Genomic DNA, 27835 nt, shown 5'->3' with positions numbered 1-27835 from the left:
ACTGAACCTCCTGCAGGAAGTTTCTCATACCTGTGTAGTCCCCCCTTTTATAGTTTGGCCTGTCCCCTTCAATTCCTGTTACCTTCTCCACTTGTATCCCTACTATATAATCAAAACTCAGAACCACGTGATCGCTAGCTCCAAGGGGCCTCTCGTAAGTGATGTCCTCAATGTCTGAACTGCTCAGGGTGAACACAAGATCCAGTCTTGCTGGCTCATCCTCCCCTCTCTCTCTGGTAGTGTCCCTGACATGTTGATGCATGAGGTTTTCAAGTACCACATCCATCATCTTGGCTCTCCATGTTTCGGGACCCCCATGTGGCTCCAGGTTTTCCCAGTCGATCTCCATGTACTCACCTATTTGTACTCACCTATTTGTGGTTGCAGGGGTCGATTCACAGCTCCTGGCCCCGCCTCTTCGCTGATTGCTACTAGGTCCTCTCTCCCTGCCCCATGAGCTCTATCATACCTCGCCTTAAAACTATGTATGGTTCCCGCCTCCACTACGTCACTTTCTAGGCTATTCCACGGCCTGACTACTCTATGAGTGTGTGTGTGAGTGAGTGAGAGAGAGAGTGAGTGAGTGAAAAAAAAATCAAAATGGAATTCATGTGTAAAGCCTGGGAATGTAGTTAATGAACAGAGGAAATGTTATTTTAGTGCCAGGAATGCCTTAATTGTTTACTTTGGACTCAATATTGAAATTGACATACGTATTTTGAAATGTGTGTAAAATTGGCCAAATTACCAATTTCTGCTCACCTTGTTGGGTAATTGAAATAGTTGATTCGGTTGTTTCTTGTGCTCATTTGATAAAATGGAAGGCATACTAGCGAAATAGCTAAGAATTTGGTTGACTGAATAATGTAATTGGCCTAAAATAGGACTCAAAGTGGGCAAAGTCGCTGATGCTTGAATATTGCTGACACAGCAAAATTCGTGGTAGTGTAATTTCATTGATTTTCCATCAAATTTTATGGTTTTTGTTTTATTACCTCACAAAAAAGATTCTCTACCATTTCATAAGAAAAAATAAAAATTTTTGGACCCTGTGGACAAGTTTCAAATCGAGGGGCTGGACCCTGAAAGGGTTAACAGTCAAAGCTTCAAGGTGTGTGTGGATAATCCTACAGTGTACTAGTCTATTCCTAAGGTGGCCTGTCATGGGCTTTAGGTAAATATGAAATAAAATAAAATTTTATTTCTTTGCTAAGGTTACGATGTGTGTTTACATTTCATAATTTGATAGGTACAAAGAAAGCCACTATCATGCCGAGGCATTTTGGGCAGACTTAACCTAATACTTATAGACTACTTAAGTCTAGACAGGTGAAGAGTGGTAGAATTAAAATATTAAATATTTTACTCTATTATTAATATGAGGTAGTACAATTAATGACACAAACGTACATTTTTAAGTTTGTAATAGTGGCTTAATAGCTAAGGTTGGTAGACAGTAGCCACCCAGGGAGGTACTACCATCCTGCCAAGTGAGTGTAAAACGAAAGCCTGTAATTGTTTTACATGATGGTAGATTTGCTGGTCAGGGAGGTATACCATCTTTTAGGAGTGAAGAAGAGCAGAATGTAAGTGTGGGGGAGGTACGTGAGGCATTACGTAAAATGAAAGGGGGTAAAGCAGCTGGTACTGATGGGATCATGACAGAAATGTTAAAAGCAGGGGGGGATATAGTGTTGGAGTGGTTGGTACTTTTGTTCAATAAATGTATGAAAGAGGGGAAGGTACCTAGGGATTGGCGGAGAGCATGTATAGTCCCTTTATATAAAGGGAAAGGGGACAAAAGAGACTGTAAAAATTATAGAGGAATAAGCTTACTGAGTATACCAGGAAAAGTGTACGGTAGGGTTATAATTGAAAGAATTAGAGGTAAGACAGAATGTAGGATTGCAGATGAGCAAGGAGGTTTCAGAGTGGGTAGGGGATGTGTAGATCAAGTGTTTACATTGAAGCATATATGTGAACAGTATTTAGATAAAGGTAGGGAAGTTTTTATTGCATTTATGGATTTAGAAAAGGCATATGATAGAGTGGATAGAGGAGCAATGTGGCAGATGTTGCAAGTATATGGAATAGGTGGTAAGTTATTAAATGCTGTAAAGAGTTTTTATGAAGATAGTGAGGCTCAGGTTAGGGTGTGTAGAAGAGAGGGAGACTATTTCCCGGTAAAAGTAGGTCTTAGACAGGGATGTGTAATGTCACCATGGTTGTTTAATATATTTATAGATGGGGTTGTTAAGGAAGTAAATGCTAGGGTGTTTGGGAGAGGGGTGGGATTAAATTATGGGGAATCAAATTCAAAATGGGAATTGACACAGTTACTTTTTGCTGATGATACTGTGCTTATGGGAGATTCTAAAGAAAAATTGCAAAGGTTAGTGGATGAGTTTGGAAATGTGTGTAAAGGTAGAAAGTTGAAAGTGAACATAGAAAAGAGTAAGGTGATGAGGGTGTCAAATGATTTAGATAAAGAAAAATTGGATATCAAATTGGGGAGGAGGAGTATGGAAGAAGTGAATGTTTTCAGATACTTGGGAGTTGACGTGTCGGCGGATGGATTTATGAAGGATGAGGTTAATCATAGAATTGATGAGGGAAAAAAGGTGAGTGGTGCGTTGAGGTATATGTGGAGTCAAAAAACGTTATCTATGGAGGCAAAGAAGGGAATGTATGAAAGTATAGTAGTACCAACACTCTTATATGGGTGTGAAGCTTGGGTGGTAAATGCAGCAGCGAGGAGACGGTTGGAGGCAGTGGAGATGTCCTGTTTAAGGGCAATGTGTGGTGTAAATATTATGCAGAAAATTCGGAGTGTGGAAATTAGGAGAAGGTGTGGAGTTAATAAAAGTATTAGTCAGAGGGCAGAAGAGGGGTTGTTGAGGTGGTTTGGTCATTTAGAGAGAATGGATCAAAGTAGAATGACATGGAAAGCATATAAATCTATAGGGGAAGGAAGGCGGGGTAGGGGTCGTCCTCGAAAGGGTTGGAGAGAGGGGGTAAAGGAGGTTTTGTGGGTAAGGGGCTTGGACTTCCAGCAAGCGTGCGTGAGCGTGTTAGATAGGAGTGAATGGAGACGAATGGTACTTGGGACCTGACGATCTGTTGGAGTGTGAGCAGGGTAATATTTAGTGAAGGGATTCAGGGAAACCGGTTATTTTCATATAGTCGGACTTGAGTCCTGGAAATGGGAAGTACAATGCCTGCACTTTAAAGGAGGGGTTTGGGATATTGGCAGTTTGGAGGGATATGTTGTGTATCTTTATATGTGTATGCTTCTAGACTGTTGTATTCTGAGCACCTCTGCAAAAACAGTGATAATGTGCGAGTGTGGTGAAAGTGTTGAATGATGATGAAAGTATTTTCTTTTTGGGGATTTTCTTTCTTTTTTGGGTCACCCTGCCTCAGTGGGAGACGGCCGACTTGTTGAAAAAAAAAAAAAAAAAAAAAAAGATTTGCTGGTGTCTTTTCTGTCTCAAAAACATGCAAGATTTCAAGTACGTCTTGCTGCTTCTACTTACACTTAGGTCACACTACATATACATGTACATGTTTATGTACATACACTCATCTTAGTTTTCTTTGATTTTATCTTAATAGCTCTTGTTGTTATTGCTTTTCCTTTTATATCCATGGGGAAGTGGAATAAGAATCTTTCCTCTGTAAGCCATGCGTGTTGTAAAAGTCAACTGAAATGCCAGGAACAGTGGGCTAGTAACCCCTTTTCCCATATAGCCTACTAAAAACAAAAAGAAAAAAAACTGTCAAAGTGGGATGTTTGAATGTGCCTGGATGTTGTGTGAATGATAAGAGATGATTGTGGATGTTATGAATGAGAAGAAGCTGGATGTCCTGGCTTTAAGTGAAACAAAGCTGAAGGGGGTGGGAGAGTTTCAGTGGAGAGAAATAAATGGGATTAGGTCAAGGGTTTCAAATAAGTTAGAGCTAAAGAAGAAGTAGCAATAATATTGAAGGATAAGTTATGGCAGGAAAAGAGGGAATATAAATGTATTGATTGAAGGATTATGTTGAGTAAAATAAGGGATGTCAAAAGTGAGTTATAGTAAGCGTTTATGCACCTGGAGAAGAGAGAAGAGTAGAGGAGAGAGAGAGAGAGAGATTTTGGGAGATGTTGAGCGAGTGCATGAGGAGTTTTGAACCAAGTGTGAGAGTACTTGTGGTTGGGAATTTCAGTGCTAAAGTGGGTAAAATGTTGTGGAAGGAGTAGTAGGTAAATTTGAGGTGCCAGGGGTAAATGAAAATGGGGAGCCTTTAATTGAGCTATGTGTAGAAAGAGGTTTGGTAATAAGTAATACATATTTTATGAAAAAAAGGATAAGTATACAAGGTATGATATAGCATGTAATGAAAGTAGTTTGTTAGATTATGTATTGGTGGACAGAAGGTTGATAGGTAGGATTCAGGATGTACATGTATATAGAGGGGCAACTGATATATCAGATCATTATTTAGTTGTAGCTACAGTTAGAGTAAGAGGTAGATGGGACAAAAGGAAAATGGCAACACGTGAGAGAGAGGTGAAAGTGTATAAACTAAGGGAGGAGGAAGTTAGGTGAGATACAAGCAGCTATTGGCAGAAAGGTGGGCTAGTGCAAGTATGAGTAGTGGAGGGGTTGAAGAGGGTTGGAATTGTTTTAAAAATGCAGTATTAGAATGTGGGGCAGAAGCTTGTGGCTATAGGAGGGTGGGTGCAGGAAGAAAGAGGAGTGATTAGTGGAATGATGAAATAAAGGGTGTGATAAAAAAGAAAAATGTAGCTTATGAGTGGTTTTTTACGAAGAAGTGTTATAAGAAGAGCAGAGTATATGAAGTGTAAAAGAAAGGTGAAGAGAGTAGCGAGAGAGTGCAAAAGGAGAGCAGATGATAGAGTGGGAGAGGCACTGTCAAGAAATTTTAATGAAAATAAGAAAAAATTTTGGAGTGAGATCAGCAAGTTAAAAAAGCCTAGGGAACGAATGGATTTGTCAGTTAAAAACAGAGTAGGGGAGTTAATAGATTGGGAGCTGGAGGTATTGGGTAGTTGACAGGAATATTTTGAGGAACTTTTAAATGTCGCTGAAGAAAGGGAAGCGGTAATTTCATGCACAGGCCAAGGAGGTATAACATCTTTTGGGAGTGAAGAAGAGCAGGGGAAGGTGTGGGGAAGTTGCGCGAGGCATTATGTAGAACAAAAGGGGGTAAAGCAGCCGGAACTGACGTGATTATGACAGAAATGTTAAAAGCAGAGGTGGATATATTGTTGGAGTGGTTGGTAATTTTGTTTAATAAATGTATGAAAGAGGGGAAGATACCTAGGGATTGGCAGAGAGCATGTATAGTTCCTTTATATAAAGGGAAGGGGGACAAAAGAGACTGTAAAAATTATAGAGGAATAAGTTTACCGAGTATACCAAGAAAAGTGTACGGTAGGGTTATTATTGAAAGAATTAGAAGTAAGACAGAGTAGGACTGCATATGAGCAAGGAGGCTTTAGAGTGGGTAAGGGATATGTTGATCAAGTGTTTACATTGAGGCATATATGTGAACAGTATTTAGGTAAAGGTAGGGAAGTTTTTATTGCATTTATGGATTTAGAAAAGGCTGGATAGGTGGATAGGTGAGCAATGTGGCAGATGTTGCAAGTACAGTGGAACCTTGACTTACAAGTGTCCCAACATATGAGTTTTTTGAGATATGAGCTGTCCTTGGGTCGATTTTTTGCTCCGAGTTACGAGCCAACATTTGAGTTATGAGCCAGCTCCCCCCTTCCCCCTCAACCCAAATCCTGGACACCTCGCTTGTTTATCTATGATTTCGTGCTTTAATTCCATGGAAATCATTCTCTTTTTCTTCTCAGCACTGTCCTTTACACTTACTTTCTTAGGACTCATGCTTAGGAAAATGAAATTTGGCTAAATGACTGTCAAAATGTAAGGAAAACATGAGAGAACTGCTCCCACAGTGAGGTAAACAGTGCACTGAGTTGGCAGCATTCGTTATTATGATAATAATAATAATAATAATAATAATAATTATTATTGTTATTATTATTATCATTATTATTATTATCATTATTATTATTATTATCATTATTATTATTATTATTAGTGTTATTAATTTAGGTAACTAAAGCACAGATCCAATTCCCTAGATCAAGAGCCCCTCACCAGAGTCAAGGTTCCTTGATGCTGGTGAGGAGCACCTGTTTACAGGTGCTCCTTCACACCCTTAGCATAGCTTGCGGTGTGCATCTGGCCGTTTAACACATTTTAATTATTTGCCCACGACTTGGGGTCTTTTTGCTTTTGTTATGAGTTTTATAATTTACAGTACCAGGGTGAATGTAGGGATCTCTATAAACTTTTAGAAAAATCTTTTGATTTTGACATTTTAATGGGATTTTTAAATGATGGTTATTTTAACCCCTTGACTGTTGTAACTCCAAATCCTGAGGTGTCTCCTGGTGTCGCAAAATTTAAAAAAAAAAAAAAAAAAAAATCTTATGAAATGATAGAGAATCCTTTCCCGATTGTAATGATACCAAAAGAACAAAATTTAATGAAAAACTGATGGAATTACGCTCTCGCGAAGTTAGCGACCTCTGCGATATTTACGAATCGGCGATTTCGCCCACTTTGAGCCCTATTTTCAGCTAATTCCATTGTTCCAGTCAACCAAACTCATAGCTGTTTCTTTAGAACTTCATTTTTTCTATCGATTGAGTACAAGAAACTGCCCATTTACCAATTTCAACTACCCAATAGCGTTGTCAGAAATTTGCAATTTGACCAATTTCACGAAAATTAAAAAAATATGAAAATTTCAAAATAGGGTCCAGAATGAACAATGCAGACATAACTGGTTCTAAAATAACATTTTCTTTGTTCATCAGTCACATCTCCAGGCCCCTCTGATATTACTCTTGCTTTCTATTTTGAATTTTTATTCACTCAAAAAATAGATTTACTGTTAAGCAGACTACGGCAATATTGTAATAATTGTATAAATAATGTCAACCCATTCATGACTGCATATTAGAATGGCTAGTTGGGCATTTATTGGACAGTAACGTCATTTGTTTACTTTTGAACATCAGCAAAAATCAAACATTTCCCCTACCTTGAGCTCCATTTCAAGGCTCTTTTCATAGTAAAACCAATCAAAATCACCTCTATTTCTATAATATCTTTTCCATTCTATCAAATGAGACCAAGAAAAAGAGAATACAGCCATAAATACTATACAAAAATAGACCACAAAGTCGGCATTTTAATTAAAAAAAAACAGCCGAAATTTTTTTTTCTCATTATGCACTGCATGTTGCAGGATTTTTTTTTATATGGTCCACACTCACCACACAGACCCATTCTCTCACATGTGGGCCTACCAGCTTTCTCCTGCTTGATTTGAAGTCGCTAGAATTTACGAGTATATATGTATATACGTGTACCTCAAAAGCGGTGGCTCGTGAGACATATATACATATACGACCAAAACAGTCAAAAGGTTAATGATGTGATAGTAATTTATTTTGTTTCATTTTTACTGTTTTTTTTTTTATTGTTTGTTACCTTTTACTTATATTCTGATACATATTGCACAGTATTTATTTTTTGTTGCCAAGAGCACTGACTGATCCATCCTGATCTGAAACTACTTACCATCTCATCACTGCAAATAAGCAAATGCATTAACCAGTAAATAGAAGATAACTGTATTGGTTTCTCTCTTTTTAATTAGTTTTGTTTTTAAATATTGCAAAAGCACCTGTCAATGGTATTTCTAATTATGAAATTTCGTTGTTTTCCCAGTGGCGAGTTTCGTGTTTATGAGGACACCCAGATGGTACAGCAGGATATAAACCCTGGTGTCCATGTGTATATACATTATTTCACCTTGTATGATGTACGTGCTAGAGGCTTTGTTCGACCAATGTGCCTTTCATACATTTCCTCAGATTCAAGGAAGCTTCTGTATTATTTCTCACAGCTTAGACAGCACTTCATTGTGGTAAGTTTTTCTTCACATTTGAAAATTTTGGATTTAAGGAGGTTCTTTTATTTAGAAACAAATTTATGAATGCGGTAGTATTGAAAGCATTTTAAATCTTGTAGTCCATTATATTCTTCATTGCTGTGTCTGTGTTCTACTTGATGTTCCATTGCTGAGCAGTGTGGTGGCTAAGCTCTCGCTTCACACAGTGATGGTCGGGGTTCGATTCCCAGCGAGGGTAGAAACATTGGGCGTGTTTCTTTGCAGTGGGTTGTCTATGTTCGCCCATCACTGGGTACCTGGGAATTAGTCAATTGGTGTGGGTCGCATCCTGGGACAAAACTGACCTAATTTTCCTGAAATCTCTGCATAACAAGAGGCCTTCTATATAGTAGTATATGTCACTGATGTCAGCTATGGTCTGTATACCTTGTACAGTAGAGCTCCACATATTCGGCAGGTTAGGTTCCAGGCTACTGCCAGAAAGCAGACTTTGCCGGAAAGCAGAACTCCATTTTTTCCATTTATAAATGTATATGTATGCCAGATAAAAAGTTTACACTGACATATATTAAGTTAGCAATAGAACTAGGCATTAAAAAGTAAAATACACATACAGTACACTCGTTATTTACCTCAAAATATTTGTAGTCTTAATGTAGGGCAAAAGGTGAGTAGTATTTACTCTAAGAAGTCAGGTGTGGTAGCCCTCTTGGCAACCCCATCCCACACATACTATACTACGATGCTTAACTCTTAAACTGTCCAAACGTAGATCTACGTTTTTTCAACATTTGAAAGTATGTAAAAAAAAAACGTAGAACTTTTTTTTTTACATTTGAAAGTGTGTAAAAACTTTGATTTACGTTTTTTTTTTTTTTGTTATTGAAAATATGTAAAAAATGTAGATCTACTTTTGGAGCACTACGCATGTGAACGTGTAGATCTATGTTTGGACAGTTTAAGGGTTAAAGCTCCCTAGAGAGATATAATGCATATACAGTACACACATTACTTACACATTAGTAGGTTGGTAGACAGCAACCACCCAGGGAAGTACTACCGTCCTGCCAGATGACTGTGAAACAAAAACCTGTAACTGTTTTGCATGATGGTAGGATTGCTGGTTTCTTTTTCTGTCTCATAAACACGCTAAGATAACAGGGATATCTTGCTACTCCTACTTACACTTTGGTCACACTTCACAGACACGCACATGCATATATATATATACATACATCTAGGTTTTTCTCCTTTTTCTAAATAGCTCTTGTTCTTTTTTATTTCTTCTATTGTCCATGGGGAAGTGGAAAAGAATATTTCCTCCGTAAGCCATGCGTGTCGTATGAGGCGACTAAAATGCCGGGAGCAATGGGCTAGTAACCCCTTCTCCTGTATACAATTACTAAAAAAGAGAAGAAGAAAAACTTTATAAAACTGGGTTGCTTAAATGTGCGTGGATGTAGTGCGGATGACAAGAAACAGATGATTGCTGATGTTATGAATGAAAAGAAGTTGGATGTCCTGGCCCTAAGCGAAACAAAGCTGAAGGGGGTAGGAGAGTTTCAGTGGGGGGAAATAAATGGGATTAAATCTGGAGTATCTGAGAGAGTTAGAGCAAAGGAAGGGGTAGCAGTAATGTTAAATGATCAGTTATGGAAGGAGAAAAGAGAATATGAATGTGTAAATTCAAGAATTATGTGGATTAAAGTAAAGGTTGGATGCGAGAAGTGGGTCATAATAAGCGTGTATGCACCTGGAGAAGAGAGGAATGCAGAGGAGAGAGAGAGATTTTGGGAGATGTTAAGTGAATGTATAGGAGCCTTTGAACCAAGTGAGAGAGTAATTGTGGTAGGGGACTTGAATGCTAAAGTAGGAGAAACTTTTAGAGAGGGTGTGGTAGGTAAGTTTGGGGTGCCAGGTGTAAATGATAATGGGAGCCCTTTGATTGAACTTTGTATAGAAAGGGGTTTAGTTATAGGTAATACATATTTTAAGAAAAAGAGGATAAATAAGTATACACGATATGATGTAGGGCGAAATGACAGTAGTTTGTTGGATTATGTATTGGTAGATAAAAGACTGTTGAGTAGACTTCAGGATGTACATGTTTATAGAGGGGCCACAGATATATCAGATCACTTTCTAGTTGTAGCTACACTGAGAGTAAAAGGTAGATGGGATACAAGGAGAATAGAAGCATCAGGGAAGAGAGAGGTGAAGGTTTATAAACTAAAAGAGGAGGCAGTTAGGGTAAGATATAAACAGCTATTGGAGGATAGATGGGCTAATGAGAGCATAGGCAATGGGGTCGAAGAGGTATGGGGTAGGTTTAAAAATGTAGTGTTAGAGTGTTCAGCAGAAGTTTGTGGTTACAGGAAAGTGGGTGCAGGAGGGAAGAGGAGCGATTGGTGGAATGATGATGTAAAGAGAGTAGTAAGGGAGAAAAAGTTAGCATATGAGAAGTTTTTACAAAGTAGAAGTGATGCAAGGAGGGAAGAGTATATGGAGAAAAAGAGAGAAGTTAAGAGAGTGGTGAAGCAATGTAAAAAGAGAGCAAATGAGAGAGTGGGTGAGATGTTATCAACAAATTTTGTTGAAAATAAGAAAAAGTTTTGGAGTGAGATTAACAAGTTAAGAAAGCCTAGAGAACAAATGGATTTGTCAGTTAAAAATAGGAGAGGAGAGTTATTAAATGGAGAGTTAGAGGTATTGGGAAGATGGAAGGAATATTTTGAGGAATTGTTAAATGTTGATGAAGATAGGGAAGCTGTGATTTCGTGTATAGGGCAAGGAGGAATAACATCTTGTAGGAGTGAGGAAGAGCCAGTTGTGAGTGTGGGGGAAGTTCGTGAGGCAGTAGGTAAAATGAAAGGGGGTAAGGCAGCCGGGATTGATGGGATAAAGATAGAAATGTTAAAAGCAGGTGGGGATATAGTTTTGGAGTGGTTGGTGCAATTATTTAATAAATGTATGGAAGAGGGTAAGGTACCTAGGGATTGGCAGAGAGCATGCATAGTTCCTTTGTATAAAGGCAAAGGGGATAAAAGAGAGTGCAAAAATTATAGGGGGATAAGTCTGTTGAGTGTACCTGGTAAAGTGTATGGTAGAGTTATAATTGAAAGAATTAAGAGTAAGACGGAGAATAGGATAGCAGATGAACAAGGAGGCTTTAGGAAAGGTAGGGGGTGTGTGGACCAGGTGTTTACAGTGAAACATATAAGTGAACAGTATTTAGATAAGGCTAAAGAGGTTTTTGTGGCATTTATGGATTTGGAAAAGGCGTATGACAGGGTGGATAGGGGGGCAATGTGGCAGATGTTGCAAGTGTATGGTGTAGGAGGTAGGTTACTGAAAGCAGTGAAGAGTTTTTACGAGGATAGTGAGGCTCAGGTTAGAGTATGTAGGAAAGAGGGAAATTTTTTCCCAGTAAAAGTAGGCCTTAGACAAGGATGTGTGATGTCACCGTGGTTGTTTAATATATTTATAGATGGGGTTGTAAGAGAAGTAAATGCGAGGGTCTTGGCAAGAGGCGTGGAGTTAAAAGATAAAGAATCACACACAAAGTGGGAGTTGTCACAGCTGCTCTTTGCTGATGACACTGTGCTCTTGGGAGATTCTGAAGAGAAGTTGCAGAGATTGGTGGATGAATTTGGTAGGGTGTGCAAAAGAAGAAAATTAAAGGTGAATACAGGAAAGAGTAAGGTTATGAGGATAACAAAAAGATTAGGTGATGAAAGATTGAATATCAGATTGGAGGGAGAGAGTATGGAGGAGGTGAACGTATTCAGATATTTGGGAGTGGACGTGTCAGCGGATGGGTCTATGAAAGATGAGGTGAATCATAGAATTGATGAGGGAAAAAGAGTGAGTGGTGCACTTAGGAGTCTGTGGAGACAAAGAACTTTGTCCTTGGAGGCAAAGAGGGGAATGTATGAGAGTATAGTTTTACCAACGCTCTTATATGGGTGTGAAGCGTGGGTGATGAATGTTGCAGCGAGGAGAAGGCTGGAGGCAGTGGAGATGTCATGTCTGAGGGCAATGTGTGGTGTGAATATAATGCAGAGAATTCGTAGTTTGGAAGTTAGGAGGAGGTGCGGGATTACCAAAACTGTTGTCCAGAGGGCTGAGGAAGGGTTGTTGAGGTGGTTCGGACATGTAGAGAGAATGGAGCGAAACAGAATGACTTCAAGAGTGTATCAGTCTGTAGTGGAAGGAAGGCGGGGTAGGGGTCGGCCTAGGAAGGGTTGGAGGGAGGGGGTAAAGGAGGTTTTGTGTACGAGGGGCTTGGACTTCCAGCAGGCATGCGTGAGCGTGTTTGATAGGAGTGAATGGAGACAAATGGTTTTTAATACTTGACGTGCTGTTGGAGTGTGAGCAAAGTAACATTTATGAAGGGATTCAGGGAAACCGGCAGGCCGGACTTGAGTCCTGGAGATGGGAAGTACAGTGCCTGCACTCTGAAGGAGGGGTGTTAATGTTGCAGTTTAAAAACTGTAGTGTAAAGCACCCTTCTGGCAAGACAGTGATGGAGTGAATGATGGTGAAAGTTTTTCTTTTTCGGGCCACCCTGCCTTGGTGGGAATCGGCCGGTGTGATAATAAAAAAAAAAAACATTACTTACCTTAAAATATTTGTAGTCTTAATGGTCTTAATATAGGGTGAGAGGTGAAAAGTATTTATTTGTAGAAAGTCGTGAGGGAGGTATGGCATCCTGCCTGGCAACTCCCACTTACTATGACATTAAGCTCCCTAGAGCGATAAAATGCATACTATATAGTACACTTATTAATTACCTTAAAATATTTGTAGTCTTAATGTAGGGCGAGAGGTGAGTTTTATTTGTATGAAGTCAGTTTGGGAAGTATGGGTAGCCAGGAAGGGCAGCCCTCCCAATCCAACCCCACCCACACATAATGTAAACAACCCGAATGCATCTGGTTTTTGTCACTTTACATTGTGTACAAGTTGTTTCCACGTTGATACAGTATAATCAGTAAAGAGAAACTCTCCCATTCTCATGTAACACCATTTTTAAAAGAAATGACGCCCTGAGTGAAGGCATACGTAAGGAATAATTTTCTAGTTACCCCCAGTAATACTATAATGTACACACTTTCTCTGATGTTGGGCTACAAGTTGCCTGGTTACCACAAGTCCTACAAGTTGCCTGGCTACCACAAGTCCTACGAGTCGCCTGGCTGCCACAAGTCCTACAAGTCACCTGGCTACCACAAGTCCTACAAGTCATCTGGTTACCACATCTCATATTTATGTTAATTTATTCTACTGTGGGGTGTATGTAGATGGATTAAGCAAAATGTCTATAGTATTAACGTTTTATACGATATTTAATGCTCCTTAGAGTGATTATTGTGTTATTATTATTATCAATATTAATATGGCATCTTCAAGACTAATAAGACACTCTTAGTAATTTTAATGTGTACCTGCATGCCAGCACAGCGTGTAAGTTGATTTAGGTACAGGTACACATAATTATAATTATCAGTTATAATAATAATGTAGGTATGTAGTCCACCTGGGCTACATACCTACAGCTACCTACATAGCTACACGATATTTAATGAGGCCCAGAGCCATATTATTACCATCGACATATCATGTTCATTGAGTTTCATCGTTTCTAATAACTACCTTTAGATGCCATCATAAACAAAGGGAGAAGCAATGAATAATTCAAGCTGAGAATTGTCAACAAAAGTGTTATTTATTAAGGGGAGTGATGTAATATTTTCCCTCCGCCCGGCTACCACACCTCAATAGTATATAAACATATGTTTATATGCTATGTAACGTGTTTCTTATATAATTTTGAAGAAAATATAATAGGTGGATTAATGAAAATGTCTATATTAACATAAAATAAGACATTTAATGTGCCCAAGAGTGATTATTATTAGTATTACGTAATGTTTTCCCTCCACTTGGCAACCACACCTCCATAGCATATAAACAGCATGTATATATGCTAGGTAACGTGTTTCTTACATAATTTTAAGAAAATATCGTAGATGGATTGATGAAAATGTCTATATTGACGTAAAATTAGATTGCCGAATTAGCAGAACGCCATAAGGCGAAACGCCGAAAAGCGGGGCCCTACTGTACATGTACTAGTAATAAAAAAGATATTATTATTGTAGTACAAGGTAGCTCACAACTGAAAGACCTGGGCTCAATCTTGGACAAGTAGGAATGTATGAGCAATCCTCCTTACACTTATTACCCCTGTTCATCTAGGAATAAATACCTAGGGTTAACCAACAGGGAGGGTAGAAGCATACATTAGATAGGCTTTGAAATAAGCTGAGGTATGATAACAGCTTTTAGCTTGTAAATTTAGCAATGTCAAAAAGAAAAAAAAAAAGTGAGCTCTTGGTGTTTTTGTAAAATCTAGACATTAACCCTTAAACGGTCCAAACATATTTTGAAGGGTTTGAGGCTAACCCTGAGAGGATTATGCCAGTTGAGGAATCCATTGTGGCATTGGGAAAGTCCTTAGGGTTGGAGGTTAGTGGGGATGATGTGGAAGAGTTGGTGGAGGAGGACAATGAAGAACTAACCACTGATGAGCTGATAGATCAACTTCAACAGCAAGAGGCCAGACCTGAGGAAACTGGTTCAGAGGAGGGGAGGGAGAAATTGAAGAAGTTGCCTACTACAAAGATTAAGGAAATCTGTGCAAAGTGGCTTGAAGTGCAAACCTTTTTTGATGAAAATCACCCTCACACAGCTATTGCAAGCCGTGTTGGCAACCTGTACACTGACAATGTTGTGAAACACTTTAGGGAAGTCATAAAGGAACGAGAGGTACAGGCCACTATGGACAGATATGTTGTGCGAAAGAAGTCCAGTGACTCTGAAGCTGGTCCTAGTGGCATTAAAAGAAGAAGGGAAGTAACCCCAGAAAAGGACTCGACACCCGGTGGCCCGGTGGCCTGGTGGCTAAAGCTCCCGCTTCACACACGGAGGGCCCGGGTTCGATTCCCGGCGGGTGGAAACATTCGACACGTTTCCTTACACCTGTTGTCCTGTTCACCTAGCAGCAAATAGGTACCTGGGTGTTAGTCGACTGGTGTGGGTCGCATCCTGGGGGACAAGATTAAGGACCCCAATGGAAATAAGTTAGACAGTCCTCGATGACGCACTGACTTTCTTGGGTTATCCTGGGTGGCTAACCCTCCGGGGTTAAAAATCCGAATGAAATCTTATCTTATCTTATCTTATATTACCTCAAGTCTTAATGGAAGGGGATTCCCCTTCTAAACACTAACACACACTCTCCCCTCCTCCCATCCCATCAATCATCACCAGATCTTCAATAAAAGTAAGTGTCATGTAATTGTGCATGCCTTTTTCATTTTGTGTGTATTAAAATTAACATTTCATGTGGTAAAAAATTTTTTTTTTCAGACTTTGGGTGTCTTGCACGGATTAATTTGATTTCCATTATTTCTTAGGGGGAAAATTCATTCGCATACCGAACATTTCGCATAACAACCAGCCCTCTTGCACGGATTAAGGTCGCTATGCGGGGGTCCACTGTACGTTTACTTGTGCAGCTCCCCAAATATTTTGACCCAAAAAAAAAAAAAATTTTTTTTTTTATAGAAAAAAAGAGCACAAGGTACTAAGTGGTCCCAGATTTTTTTAATACGGTGCACACCGAGTGTTAAGACCCATTCTGTGCTGACCAGGCATCTCAGGGTAATCATGCCAAATTTGTAGGCAGGAAAATTAAAACGTATACATACGTTTGGGGCGCTACGCATGTAGCGGTCCAAACGTATGTATACGTTTGGACCGTTTAGGGGTTAAGAAGTCATAATGATGGGGAGGAGGGAGGGAGGGAGGAGAAGAATATGTAATAATAATAATATGTAATAATAAGTTCCCTTGAAGTATGAAAAACAAAGTCCACCCCTGACAGTGACATGATAAGATGAGATAACATTTGATAAGAGCTGACGTTTGATGAGCATACGCAGGGTGCAGTGATAACACTTGATAAGAAAAGATTAGAAGCATCGCCCTCACTTTGTGCTTTGTTTTCGATGGGACACAAACATGTCTATCTGTCTGTTTGTCTGTCTGTCAAGCTCCCTGTCTATCTGTCTATCCGTCTAGCTCTCTGTCTCAGAGAGAGCCACAAGACTGGATCATCACCTTTACTCATATCTTCAAGCAGAGTAGAGTACTTTGTCTGGATTTTTTGGGTTATCCTAGGTAATTTACACTATGTATACTTGTATTTATGTGTACCTGTGAGACAGAGGTAGACAGAAAGAGATACAGAGATAGGGATAGACAGGCACAGATAGAGACAAAGAGAGAGAGAGAGATAGACATAGATACAGACAGACAAACAGAGATAGAGCCAGGCTGCCAGCAACCGGCCAGCCACGCAGCTGGCCAGCCAGCCAGCCAAAATTGTTTCTCTTTACTTAGGGCATAGGTTGTAAGACATTCTGAAAGGGTGTTGCACAAATGTTGCACATGGGTTGTTATCGAGATTTTTTGATATTTCATCAACCACTTATGGCCACATACACCTCAAAGCCTCTGAACTCGGGGTCAAAATCACTTTCCTCTTAAAATCAGAGAGTTAATACTACATGAAATCAGTGAATCCCAGGTGTTTGCTATGCTGTTTGCTCTAGCTGGCACTCATTTGAACTGGTGCTCCCACAAGGTACTAAGTGGTCGCAGATTTTTTTTAATACCGCGCACACTGAGTGTTCGGACCCATTCTATGCTGACAAGGAATCTCAGGCCAATCGTGCCAAATTTGAAGGCAGGAAAAATAATACTTTTAGTAACTCCACACCTCCTAATTTCCACTACACTACACATTGCCCTTAGACAGGACATCTCCACTGCCTCCAGCTGCCTCCTCGCTGCAGCATTTACATCCCAAGCTTCACAACCACATTAGAGTGTTGGTACCACTATACTTTCACACATTCCCTTCTTTGCCTCTATAGATAACTTTTTTGTCTCCATAGATACCTCAACACACCACTTGCCTTTTTTCCTTCATCAGTTCTATGGTTAACCTCATCCTTCATAAACCCATCCACTGAGAAGTCAACTCCCAAATATCTGAAAACATTCACTTCTTCCATACTCCCTCTCTTCAATGTGATATCCAATTTTTCTTTATCTAAATTGTTTGATACCCTCATCACCTTACTCTTATCTATATTCACTTTCAACTTTCTACCTTTACACACCTCCCAAACTCGTCCACTAACCTTTGCAACTTTTCTTTAGCATCTCCCATAAGCACAGTATCATCAGCAAAAAGTAACTGTGTCAACTCCCATTTTGTACTTGATTCCCTATAATTTAATCCTACCCCTCTTCCCAACACCCTAGCATTTACTTCTTTTACATCCCCATCTATAAATACGTATTTTAAAGAACAATGGTGACATTACACATCCCCGTCTAAGACCTATTTTTACCGGGAAGTAATCTCCCTCTCTCCTACATACCCCAACCTGAGCCTCACTATTTTCATAAAAACTCATTACAGCATTTAGTAACTTATTACCTATTCCATACACTTACAACATCTGCCACATTGCTCTCCTATCCACTCTATCATATGCCTTTTCTAAATCCATAAATGCAATGAAAACTTCCCTACTTATATATGCTTCAATGTAAACACTTGATCTATACATCCCCTACCCATTCTAAAGCCTCCTTGCTCATCTGCAATTCTACTCTCTCTTTTACCTTTAATTCTTTCAGTAATAACCCTACCATACACTTTACCTGGTATACTCAGTAAACTTCTTCCCCTATAATTTTTACAATCTCTTTTGTCCCCCTTCACTTTATATAAAGGAACTATACATGCTCTTTCACAATCCCTAGGTACCTTCCTCTCTTTCACACATTTATTAAAGAAAAATACCAACCAAGTTTTTTAACATTTGTCATAATCCCGTCAGTTCCAGCTGCTTTACCCCCTTTCATTCTACATAATGCCTCACGCACCTCCCCCACATTCACATCCTGCTCTTCTTCACTCCTAAAAGATGTTATACCTCCCTGACCAGTGCATGAAATTACCGCCTCCCTTTCTTCATCGACATTTAAAAGTTCCTCAAAATATTCCTGCCATCTACCCAGTACCTCCAGCTCCCCATCTACTAATTCCCCTACTCTGTTTTTAACTGACAAATTCATTCATTCCCTAGACTTTTTTAACTTGTCTGTCTCCAGAATTTTTTCTTATTTTCAGCAAAATTTCTTGAGTGCCTCTCCCACTCTTTCATCTGCTCTCCTTTTGCACTCTCTCACCACTCTCTTCAACTTTCTTTTACTCTCCATATACTCTGCTCTTCTTACAACACTTCTGCTTTGTAAAAACCTCTCATAAGCTACCTTTTTCTCTTTTATCACACCCTTTACTTCATCATTCCACCAATCACTCCTCTTTCCTCCTGCACTCACCCTTCTATAGCCACAAACTTCTGCCCCACATTCTAATATTACATTTTTAAACCTATCCAACCCTCTTCAACCCTCCTCCCCCCCCCCTTCCTACTCATACTTGCATTATCCAGCCTTTCTGCCAATAGTTGCTTATATCTCACCCAAACTTCCTCCCCCCTTAGTTTATACACTTTCATCTCTCTTACTTGCTGTTGCCATTGTCCTTATGTCCCATCTACCTCTTGCTCTAACTGTAGCTGCAACTAAATACAGTGGACCCCCGCATAACGATTACCTCCGAATGCGACAAATTATGTAAGTGTATTTATGTAAGTGCGTTTGTACGTGTATGTTTGGGGGTCTGAAAGGAATAATCTACTTCACAATATTCCTTATGGGAATAAATTCGGTCAGTACTGGCACCTGAACATACTTATGGAGTGAAAAAATATCGTTAACCGGGGGTCCACTGTAATGATCTGATATAGCAGTTGCCCCTTTATGAACATGTATACATCCTGAATCCTACCCATCAACCTTTTATCCACCTATACATAATATAACAAACTACTTTCGTTACGATTATTATTATTTTTTTTTTCTCAACAAGTCGGCCGTCTCCCACCGAGGCAGGGTGACCCAAAAAAGAAAGAAAATCCCCAAAAAGAAAATGCTTTCATCATCATTCAACACTTTCACCACACTCACACATAATCACTGTTTTTGCAAATGTGCTCAGAATGCAACAGTTTAGAAGCATATACGTATAAAGATACACAACATATCCCTCCAAACTGCCAATGTCCCAAACCCCTCCTTTAAAGTGCAGGCATTGTACTTCCCATTTTCTGGACTCAAGTCCGACTATATGAAAATAACCGGTTTCCCTGAATCCCTTCACTAAATATTACCCTGCTCACACTCCAACAGATCGTCAGGTCCCAAGTACCATTCGTCTCCATTCACTCCTATCTAACACGCTCACGCACGCTTGCTGGAAGTCCAAGCCCCTTGCCCATAAAACCTCCTTTACCCCCTCTCTCCAACCCTTTCGAGGGAGACCCCTACCTCGCCTTCCTTCCCCTATAGATTTATATGCTTTCCATGTCATTCTACTTTGATCCATTCTCTCTAAATGACCAAACCACCTCAACAACCCCTCTTCTGCCCTCTGACTAATACTTTTATTAACTCCACACCTTTTCCTAATTTCCACACTCCGAATTTTCTGCATAATATTTACACCACACATTGCCCTTAGACAGGACATCTCCACTGCCTCCAACCGTCTCCTCGCTGCTGCATTTACCACCCAAGCTTCACACCCATATAAGAGTGTTGGTACTACTATACTTTCATACATTCCCTTCTTTGCCTCCATAGATAACGTTTTTTGACTCCACATATACCTCAATGCACCACTCACCTTTTTTCCCTCATCAGTTCTATGATTAACCTCATCCTTCATAAATCCATGCGCCGACACGTCAACTCCCAAGTATCTGAAAACATTCACTTCTTCCATACTCCTCCTCCCCAATTTGATATCCAATTTTTCTTTATCTAAATCATTTGATACCCTCATCACCTTACTCTTTTCTATGTTCACTTTCAACTTTCTACCTTTACACACATTCCCAAACTCATCCACTAACCTTTGCAATTTTTTTTTAGAATCTCCCATAAGCACAGTATCATCAGAAAAAAGTAACTGTGTTAATTCCCATTTTGGATTTGATTCCCCATAATTTAATCCCACCCCTCTCCCAAACACCCTAGCATTTACTTTTTTTACAACCCCATCTATAAATATATTAAACAACCATGGTGACATTACACATCCCTGTCTAAGACCTACTTTTACCGGGAAGTAGTCTCCCTCTCTTCTACACACCCTAACCTGAGCCTCACTATCCTCATAAAAACTCTTTACAGCATTTAGTAACTTACCACCTATTCCATATACTTGCAACATCTGCCACATTGCTCCCCTATCCACTCTATCATATGCCTTTTCTTAATCCATAAATGCAATAAAAACTTCCCTACCTTTATCTAAATACTGTTCACATATATGCTTCAATGTAAACACTTGATCTACACATCCCCTACCCACTCTGAAACCTCTTTGCTCATCCGCAATCCTACATTCTGTCTTGCCTCTAATTCTTTCAATTATAACCCTACCGTACACTTTTCCTGGTATACTCAGTAAACTTATTCCTCTATAATTTTTACAATCTCTTTTGTCCCCTTTCCCTTTATATAAAGGGACTATACATGCTCTCCGCCAACCCCTAGGTACCTTCCCCTCTTTCATACATTTATTAAACAAAAGTACCAACCACTCCAACACTATATCCCCCCCTACTTCTAACATTTCTGTCATGATCCCATCAGTTCCAGCTGCTTTACCCCCTTTCATTCTACGTAATGCCTTGCGTACCTCCCCCACACTTACATTCTGCTCTTCTTCACTCCTAAAAGATGGTATATCTCCCTGACCAGTGCATGAAATTACCGCCTCCCTTTCTTCCTCAACATTTAAAAGTTCCTCAAAATATTCTCGACATCTACCTAATACCTCCCTCTCCCCATCTACTAACTCCCCTACTCTGTTTTTAACAGACAAATCCATACTTTCCCTAGGCTTTCTTAACTTGTTTAACCCTAAAATTTTTTCTTATTTTCATTAAAATTTCTTGACAGTGCCTCTCCCACTCTATCATCTGCTCTCCTTTTGCACTCTCTCACCACTCTCTTCACCTTTCTTTTACTCTCCATATACTCTGCTCTTCTTATAACACTTCTGCTTTGTAAAAACCTCTCATAAGCTAACTTTTTCTCTTTTATCACACCCTTTTCTTCATCATTCCACCAATCACTCCTCTTTCCACCTGCTCCCACCCTCCTATAACCACAAACTTCTGCCCCACATTCTAATACTGCATTTTTAAAACTATGCCAACCCTCTTCAACCCCCCCACTACTCATCTTTGCACTAGCCCACCTTTCTGCCATCAGTCGCTTATATCTCCCCCGAACTTCCTCCTCCCTTAGTTTATACACTTTCACCTCCCTTTTACTTGTTGTTGCCATTTTCCTGTTGTCCCGTCTACCTCTTACTCTAACTGTAGCTACAACTAAATAATGATCCGATATATCAGTTGCCCCTCTATAAACATGTACATCCTGGAGCCTACCCATCAACCTTTTATCCACCAATACATAATCTAACAAACTACTTTCATTACGTGCTACATCAAACCTTGTATATTTATTTATCCTCTTTTTCATAAAATATGTATTACTTATTACCAAATCTCTTTCTACACATAGTTCAATTAAAGGCTCCCCATTTTCATTTACCCCTGGCACCCCAAATTTACCTACTACTCCCTCCATAACTTTTTTACCCACTTTAGCATTGAAATCCCCAACCACCATTCAAAACTCCTACGCATTCACTCAACATTTCCCAAAATCTCTCTCTCTCCTCTACACTTCTTTCTTCTCCAGGTGCATACATGCTTACTATAACCCACTTTTCACATCCAATCTTTATTTTACTCTACATAATCCTTGAATTAATACAATTATAGTCCCTCTTTTCCTGCCATAGCTTATCCTTCAACATTATTGCTACTCCTTCTTTAGCTCTAACTCTATTTGAAACCCCTGACCTAATCCCATTTATTCCTCTCCATTGAAACTCTCCCACCCCCTTCAGGTTTGTTTCACTTAAAGCCAGGACATCCAGCTTCTTCTCATTCATAACATCCACAATTATCTCTTTCTTATCATTTGCACAACATCCACGCACATTCAGACTTCCCACTTTGACAATTTTCTTCTTCTTATTCTTTTTAGTAATCTTTACAGGAAAAGGGGTTACTAGCCCATTGTTTCCGGCATTTTAGTTGACTTTTACAACACGCATGGCTTACGGAGGAATATTATTATTATTATTATTATTTTTGTATTGGGATAAGGAAGAAAATTCTCACTATTGTATTTTAATAATTATGTGGCACATTTGTATGCTATAATCATAAAGCTGTTTCCCATTAGACAGGCACTCTTCAAAATACTTAAGAAGTGTTTACAAATTTATCTTGTATTTTAATAAGTTGGTCATATATATTGTAAACTTGATGTTGATTATGATTTAAGATTTAAAATCATATGAGACTATTTAGATTCAAATCACAAACTCAGAGGTTTTAAAATACTAAAGCACAAGCAAATCAGCAAATAATAAACATGAGCAGTAGATAAACATGTGGAATGAATTTTTACTTAGCACTGAGCTGTATACTGCAAACACTGGATAATTTGCATTGTACACTGACAAATTATGGGCGACATAAATGCTGAAAAATCTAGATAACTTTGTGATAACTTATGATTAATAAAGTTTTGGTATTTTAGCTAAAGTAGTGTATTTGGTGTTTTTTTTATATTGCTGTTTATATTTATTTTTCTCTCTACAATAATTTGTAACTATTTTTTACAGGCAACTGAATATTTGAAGCTAAGTAATCTTGAATGGTTTTCCAAAGAAATGAGAGGACTCGTCAGAGACTTGGAATATACAAAGGATCGATATATACAAGTTCAGAGAAATGTATTAGACAACTCTGAAAGTGTAAGTTTATGCAGGGTTATTAGCTCATTTATACACATTTTATACACATAGATAATATCTATTTGTAATAATGTATTTATACTTGCAGGAACAGGGCTAGGCTAATGGTGTTCCCATTTTCAGTATTTAGTCTATTGTAAAGTTTTTAACCCTTTGACTGTCGCAAGCTCCTTTCTGAAACTGTCATTCTATGTCGCAAAATTTTTGGGAAAAAAAAAAAATTCTTATGAAATGGTAGAGAATCTTTTCCCGATGGTAATGACACCAAAAGTACGAAATTTGGTCGAAAACTCACAGAATTACGCTCCCGCGAAGTTAGTGTTCTTGGCAACATACGCACATCGGCGATTTCGCCGACTTTGAGCCCTGTTTTTGGCAATTCCATTGTTCCAGTTGACCAAACTCATAGCTATTTCTTTAGAACTTCATTTTTTCTATCAATTGAGTACAAGAAACTGCCCATTTACTGATTTGAACTACCCAATAAAGTGGTCAGAAATTGGCAATTTGGCCAATTTCACGCAAATTAAAAAAGATGCTAATTTCAAAATAGGGTCCAGAATAAACAGTGTAGACATTCTTGGCACTAAAATAACATATCCTCTGTTCATTAGTCACGTCTCTAGGCCTCTTATATTACTGTTGCTTTCTATTTTGATTTTTTATTCATACAAAAAATACAAAATTTACTGTTATGCAGATTACTGCATTATTGTAAAAATGGTATAAATAATATCAGTGCACTAGTGAAAGAATATTAGACTCTCTTGTTGACGTGTATTGGACGTGTGGTGTGAGTTGCTTACTCTTGAACATTGGTAAAAATCGAACATTTCCGCTACTTTGAGCTTAATTTCAAGGTCGTTTTCATCGTGAAACTAATCAAAATCATCTCAATTTCTGCAATATATTTTCCATTTTATCATGTGAGACCATGAAAATGAGAATACAACGATAAATACTATGCGAAAATCCACCTCAAAGTCGGCATTTTAATCCAAAAAAACGGTCAGTTTTTTTTTTCTCATTATGCACTGTGTGCTGCAGGATTTTTTTTACATGGTGCACACTGACCACACAGACCCATTCTCTCACATGTGGGCCTACTGGCTTTCTCCTGCTTGATTTGAAGCCACTAGAATTTTGAGTATATATACGTCCGAAACGCTGGCTTGTAAGACGTATGTATGCGACCAAAACAGTCAAAGGGTTAAAGTTTCCAGTGGCTGTAGCAGTTTCTCTTGTAAATCATTTTATAGGTCCCACATATTGTGATCTAATGCATTATTATCATGCCACTCAAGGAGGTACCTTGCTGGTGAGTGGCTCTCGATCAGAGGAATTAGACTTGTCCTCCCCTTTCTTAGATTGAACCTGCTAAACTCATAGGTATCATACAGCACCATTCTCCAGGTGCTGTATGATACTTAAGGGTTTAGTGCTTCCCTGCAATAATAATACATGTTGCCATTATCACACTTATCAGAGGATTTCACAATGTTTGAGTACATTGATGCTATTTTGCTTATCTTTCAGTGCATTGAAAACCATGTCATAATGGTGGAGCATTTATGAGAAGCAAGTGTATCTTTCTCTAAATCAGTGTTGTCCTAGGTTGGATAATTACAGTTTTTGTGATCCTAGACTTATGGAATATGGGGACAGGGATTGTTGCTACTGTACCGGTTGCTTTTATGGATTTTTTTTTTTAACACCTCTACTGGTTTTCCTTGTTAATCACCCATATGATGTTTGAAAAGTGGTATATATCTGTGCACAAATAGCATTTTACTTGGAACATATTTGAACTCATTGGATTCATGTGATAGTAGGGGCAGGCAGGAAGGCCTGCAGGAATCAGGCATCCACTTCCATGCTGCTTTTAATTTTAGTTAATTTTAAGAATGAACACTATGTAGGCTTTATCATTCCGTAGTTTTCACTGATATCTCATTCTATTCTGATAACTGTGTTCTCAAGATTTAACTGTGATGATGATTGTTAATTCCTTTAGGATGCTTTTTCTTATGTAAATAAGTATTGTATAGATGTTTGTAATCAACCTCCCTCCCTCTCTCTAGTTGCATTAATGTCATAATTATTTCTTCTCAGTTGATATTTCCACTTAAAGGTTTTCAAGCAGTATTAACATTCTAAACAAATAAAACTTGTAATGCTACAATAATTCTTCACTAATCATCTCCCAGGCTAAAGAAAAGGATTCAAAGCTCACTGAATGAGGGGGCATTGACTTGAAGGGTTAGATTTAGATTTTTTATTTTGACAAATTACATGGCTATACAGAGGAATATAATAGTTGGGTGTACATGCCAAAAGCCCCTCTGTATGCTGAGCATTTCGGGCAAACTTCACCATTACATCTAGTAATGCATAGTTCTTATGGTCGTTAGATGACTTAGAGTGAGTACAGGGGAATTGAATATTATATCAGGTGATGCTACATGGTTTTGATAAGTCTAGTAGAGACTTTTTACACTATTGATTTAGTTAATAAAGATTACAGTATTACAATGTAACATTGTAAAACAGTTTACAATGTGATGTATTGCAGTTTAGTACTATTTAAAACAATGAAATTTGGTATTACAGTGGAACAGTTTACATTATGATGTACTGTATTACAGTCTACTACTATTTAAAACAATGAAAAGAACAGACATCCTAATTTCAAAGTAGTAAGTGGTCGAGCATTCATCAGTACAGTGGAACCTCAAAAATCGAACTGCTCCCAACACAACCAATTATATAAGTGTATTTTTGTAAGTGCTTTTATAAGTGTATTTTTGAGGGTCTGAAATGGACTAATCTAATTTACATTATTCCTGATGGGAATAAATTCATTCGGTAAAGGCACTCGAACAGCCTTCTGGACTGAAGAAAGTTCGATATTTGAGGTTCCACTGTACAATATGAGTAGCTTTTGAGAAACTGCTAGTGGTTAGGTATGGTTTGTCTGGTCAATATTGGGTGATGAGGTGATTTCTTATTTGGACCTTAAACTGATTTGCAGACAGTGGTCCTTTAGTTTATTTTGGCAGTGAATTCCAGATCTTCGGGCCTTTTACGTGCATAGCATTTTTGCATAGGGAGAGATGAGCACGGGGAATATCGAAGAGTGTTCTCTGTCTCGTATTATGGTTGTGTGTTCTGTTATAGTTATCAAGGAGTTTAAGAGGAGGGTTTACATTAGAGTATGTACTGTTCTATGTATGTAGTATAGGCATGCTAATAAGTGTTGATGTTTTGTATATTTTTCAAGTTAAGACTCTTGAAAAGTGGTGGAGTGTGTTGTCTAACGCAGTAGTTAATCAGTCGCACTGCAGATTTTTGCTCGGTTATTAAAGGCTTAAGGTGATTTGCTGTGGTTGAGCCCCATGCACAAATACCATAGGTGAGGTAAGGGTAAATGAGAGAGTGGTACAAAGCTAGGAGAGCTGATTGGGGTACATAGTACAGTATCTTTGAAAAGATGCCTACTGTTTTGGAGAATTTCTTGGAAATTTGCTGTATGTGTGTCTGAAATTTGAGACTGCAGTCAAGGTGGAGACCTAGAAATTTGCCTTCTGTCTGTCTCGAGATAGGTGAACCATTTATCAATATGTTTAGCTGTACATTTGAAGCTCTGTTTCCGAAAAGCATAAAGTAGGTTTTGTCTATATTGAGAGTAAGTTTGTTGGTAATTATCCAAGTAGATATTTTTAGCAGTTCAGCATTTACTGTGTCTGTTAGTATGGTTGGGTTTGGGTGAGAAAAGACATAAGTTGTGTCATCTGCAAATGAAATGGGTTTGAGGAGATTAGATGCATTTGGTAGGTCATTGATGCAAATGAGAAAGAGAAGTGGGCTAAGAATGCTCCCCTGTGGGACTCCATCAAGAACAGGTTGTGTAGAGGAACAGGCTCCATTTGTGTATACATATTGAGTTCTATTGTTAAGATTTCAGGTAATCGAGTGTGTCCTCTGACCCCATAATGTTCGAGTTTTTGGTGCAAAAGGTCATGGTCAACTGTATCAAAAGCTTTATGTAAGTCTGTGAACAGTCCCAGGGAAATTCATTTTTCTCGAGTGCAGAGTGTATTAGTTCAAGCATATGTACAATAGCATCATTAGTTTTTTTTTCGGTCTGAACCCAAACTGACAAGGGTTGAGTATGTTAGAGGATACGAAGTAGGAGTAGACTTGTTTGTGTATTAATTTTTTGAAGATTTTAGATATTAGGGGAAGGTTTGATATAGGCCTATAATTATTCAATTCAGTTGGATCACCTCCTTTGAGGATCGGGGTGACTCTTGCTGTCTTGATGACTGAATCTCTGATCATGGCTAAATTGTTCATAATTCCTACTCTTTGAAATTCTATCCTCATTATATGCATACTTCTGCATCAGTTTTTTTTTTTTTTTCAACGAACTGGACGTATCCTACCAAGGCAGGGTGACCTACCTGGAGTTTACCTAGAGAGGGTTTCGGGGGTCAACGCCCCCGCGGCCCGGTCTGAGACTAGGCCTCATGGTGGATCAGGGTCTGATCAACCAGGCTGTTACTGCTGACCGCACGCAAGCTGATGTACGAACCACAGCCCGGTTGGTCAGGTACTGACTTTAGGTGCCTGTCCAATGCCTTCTTGAAGACAGCCAGGGGTCTGTTGGCAATCCCCCTTATGTATGCTGGGAGGCAATTGAACAGT

The 27835-nt window shown here is 38.8% G+C and overlaps 1 protein-coding gene across 9 annotated transcripts in view; it reads left to right on the top strand.

Moving 5' to 3' along the window:
• LOC128694630 (uncharacterized) overlaps positions 1 to 27835 on the top strand; it is a 215196-nt gene that overhangs the window by 72978 nt on the left and 114383 nt on the right. For 6 of the 9 annotated variants that reach the window (XM_070095927.1, XM_070095928.1, XM_070095930.1 and 3 more), the window contains 2 exons: positions 7827 to 8025; positions 22997 to 23128. In XM_070095927.1, the coding sequence (XP_069952028.1) occupies positions 7827 to 8025; positions 22997 to 23128 (331 nt within the window). The remainder of the gene's footprint in view (positions 1 to 7826; positions 8026 to 22996; positions 23129 to 27835) is intronic. The other 3 variants (XM_070095932.1, XM_070095935.1, XM_070095931.1) reach the window with 2 other exon arrangements.

This window comes from Cherax quadricarinatus, chromosome 51, assembly GCF_038502225.1.
Source record: "Cherax quadricarinatus isolate ZL_2023a chromosome 51, ASM3850222v1, whole genome shotgun sequence".
NCBI lineage: Eukaryota > Metazoa > Arthropoda > Malacostraca > Decapoda > Parastacidae > Cherax > Cherax quadricarinatus.
Note: the sequence above shows the minus strand (reverse complement) of the source record. Positions and strands in the feature narration are given on the sequence as shown.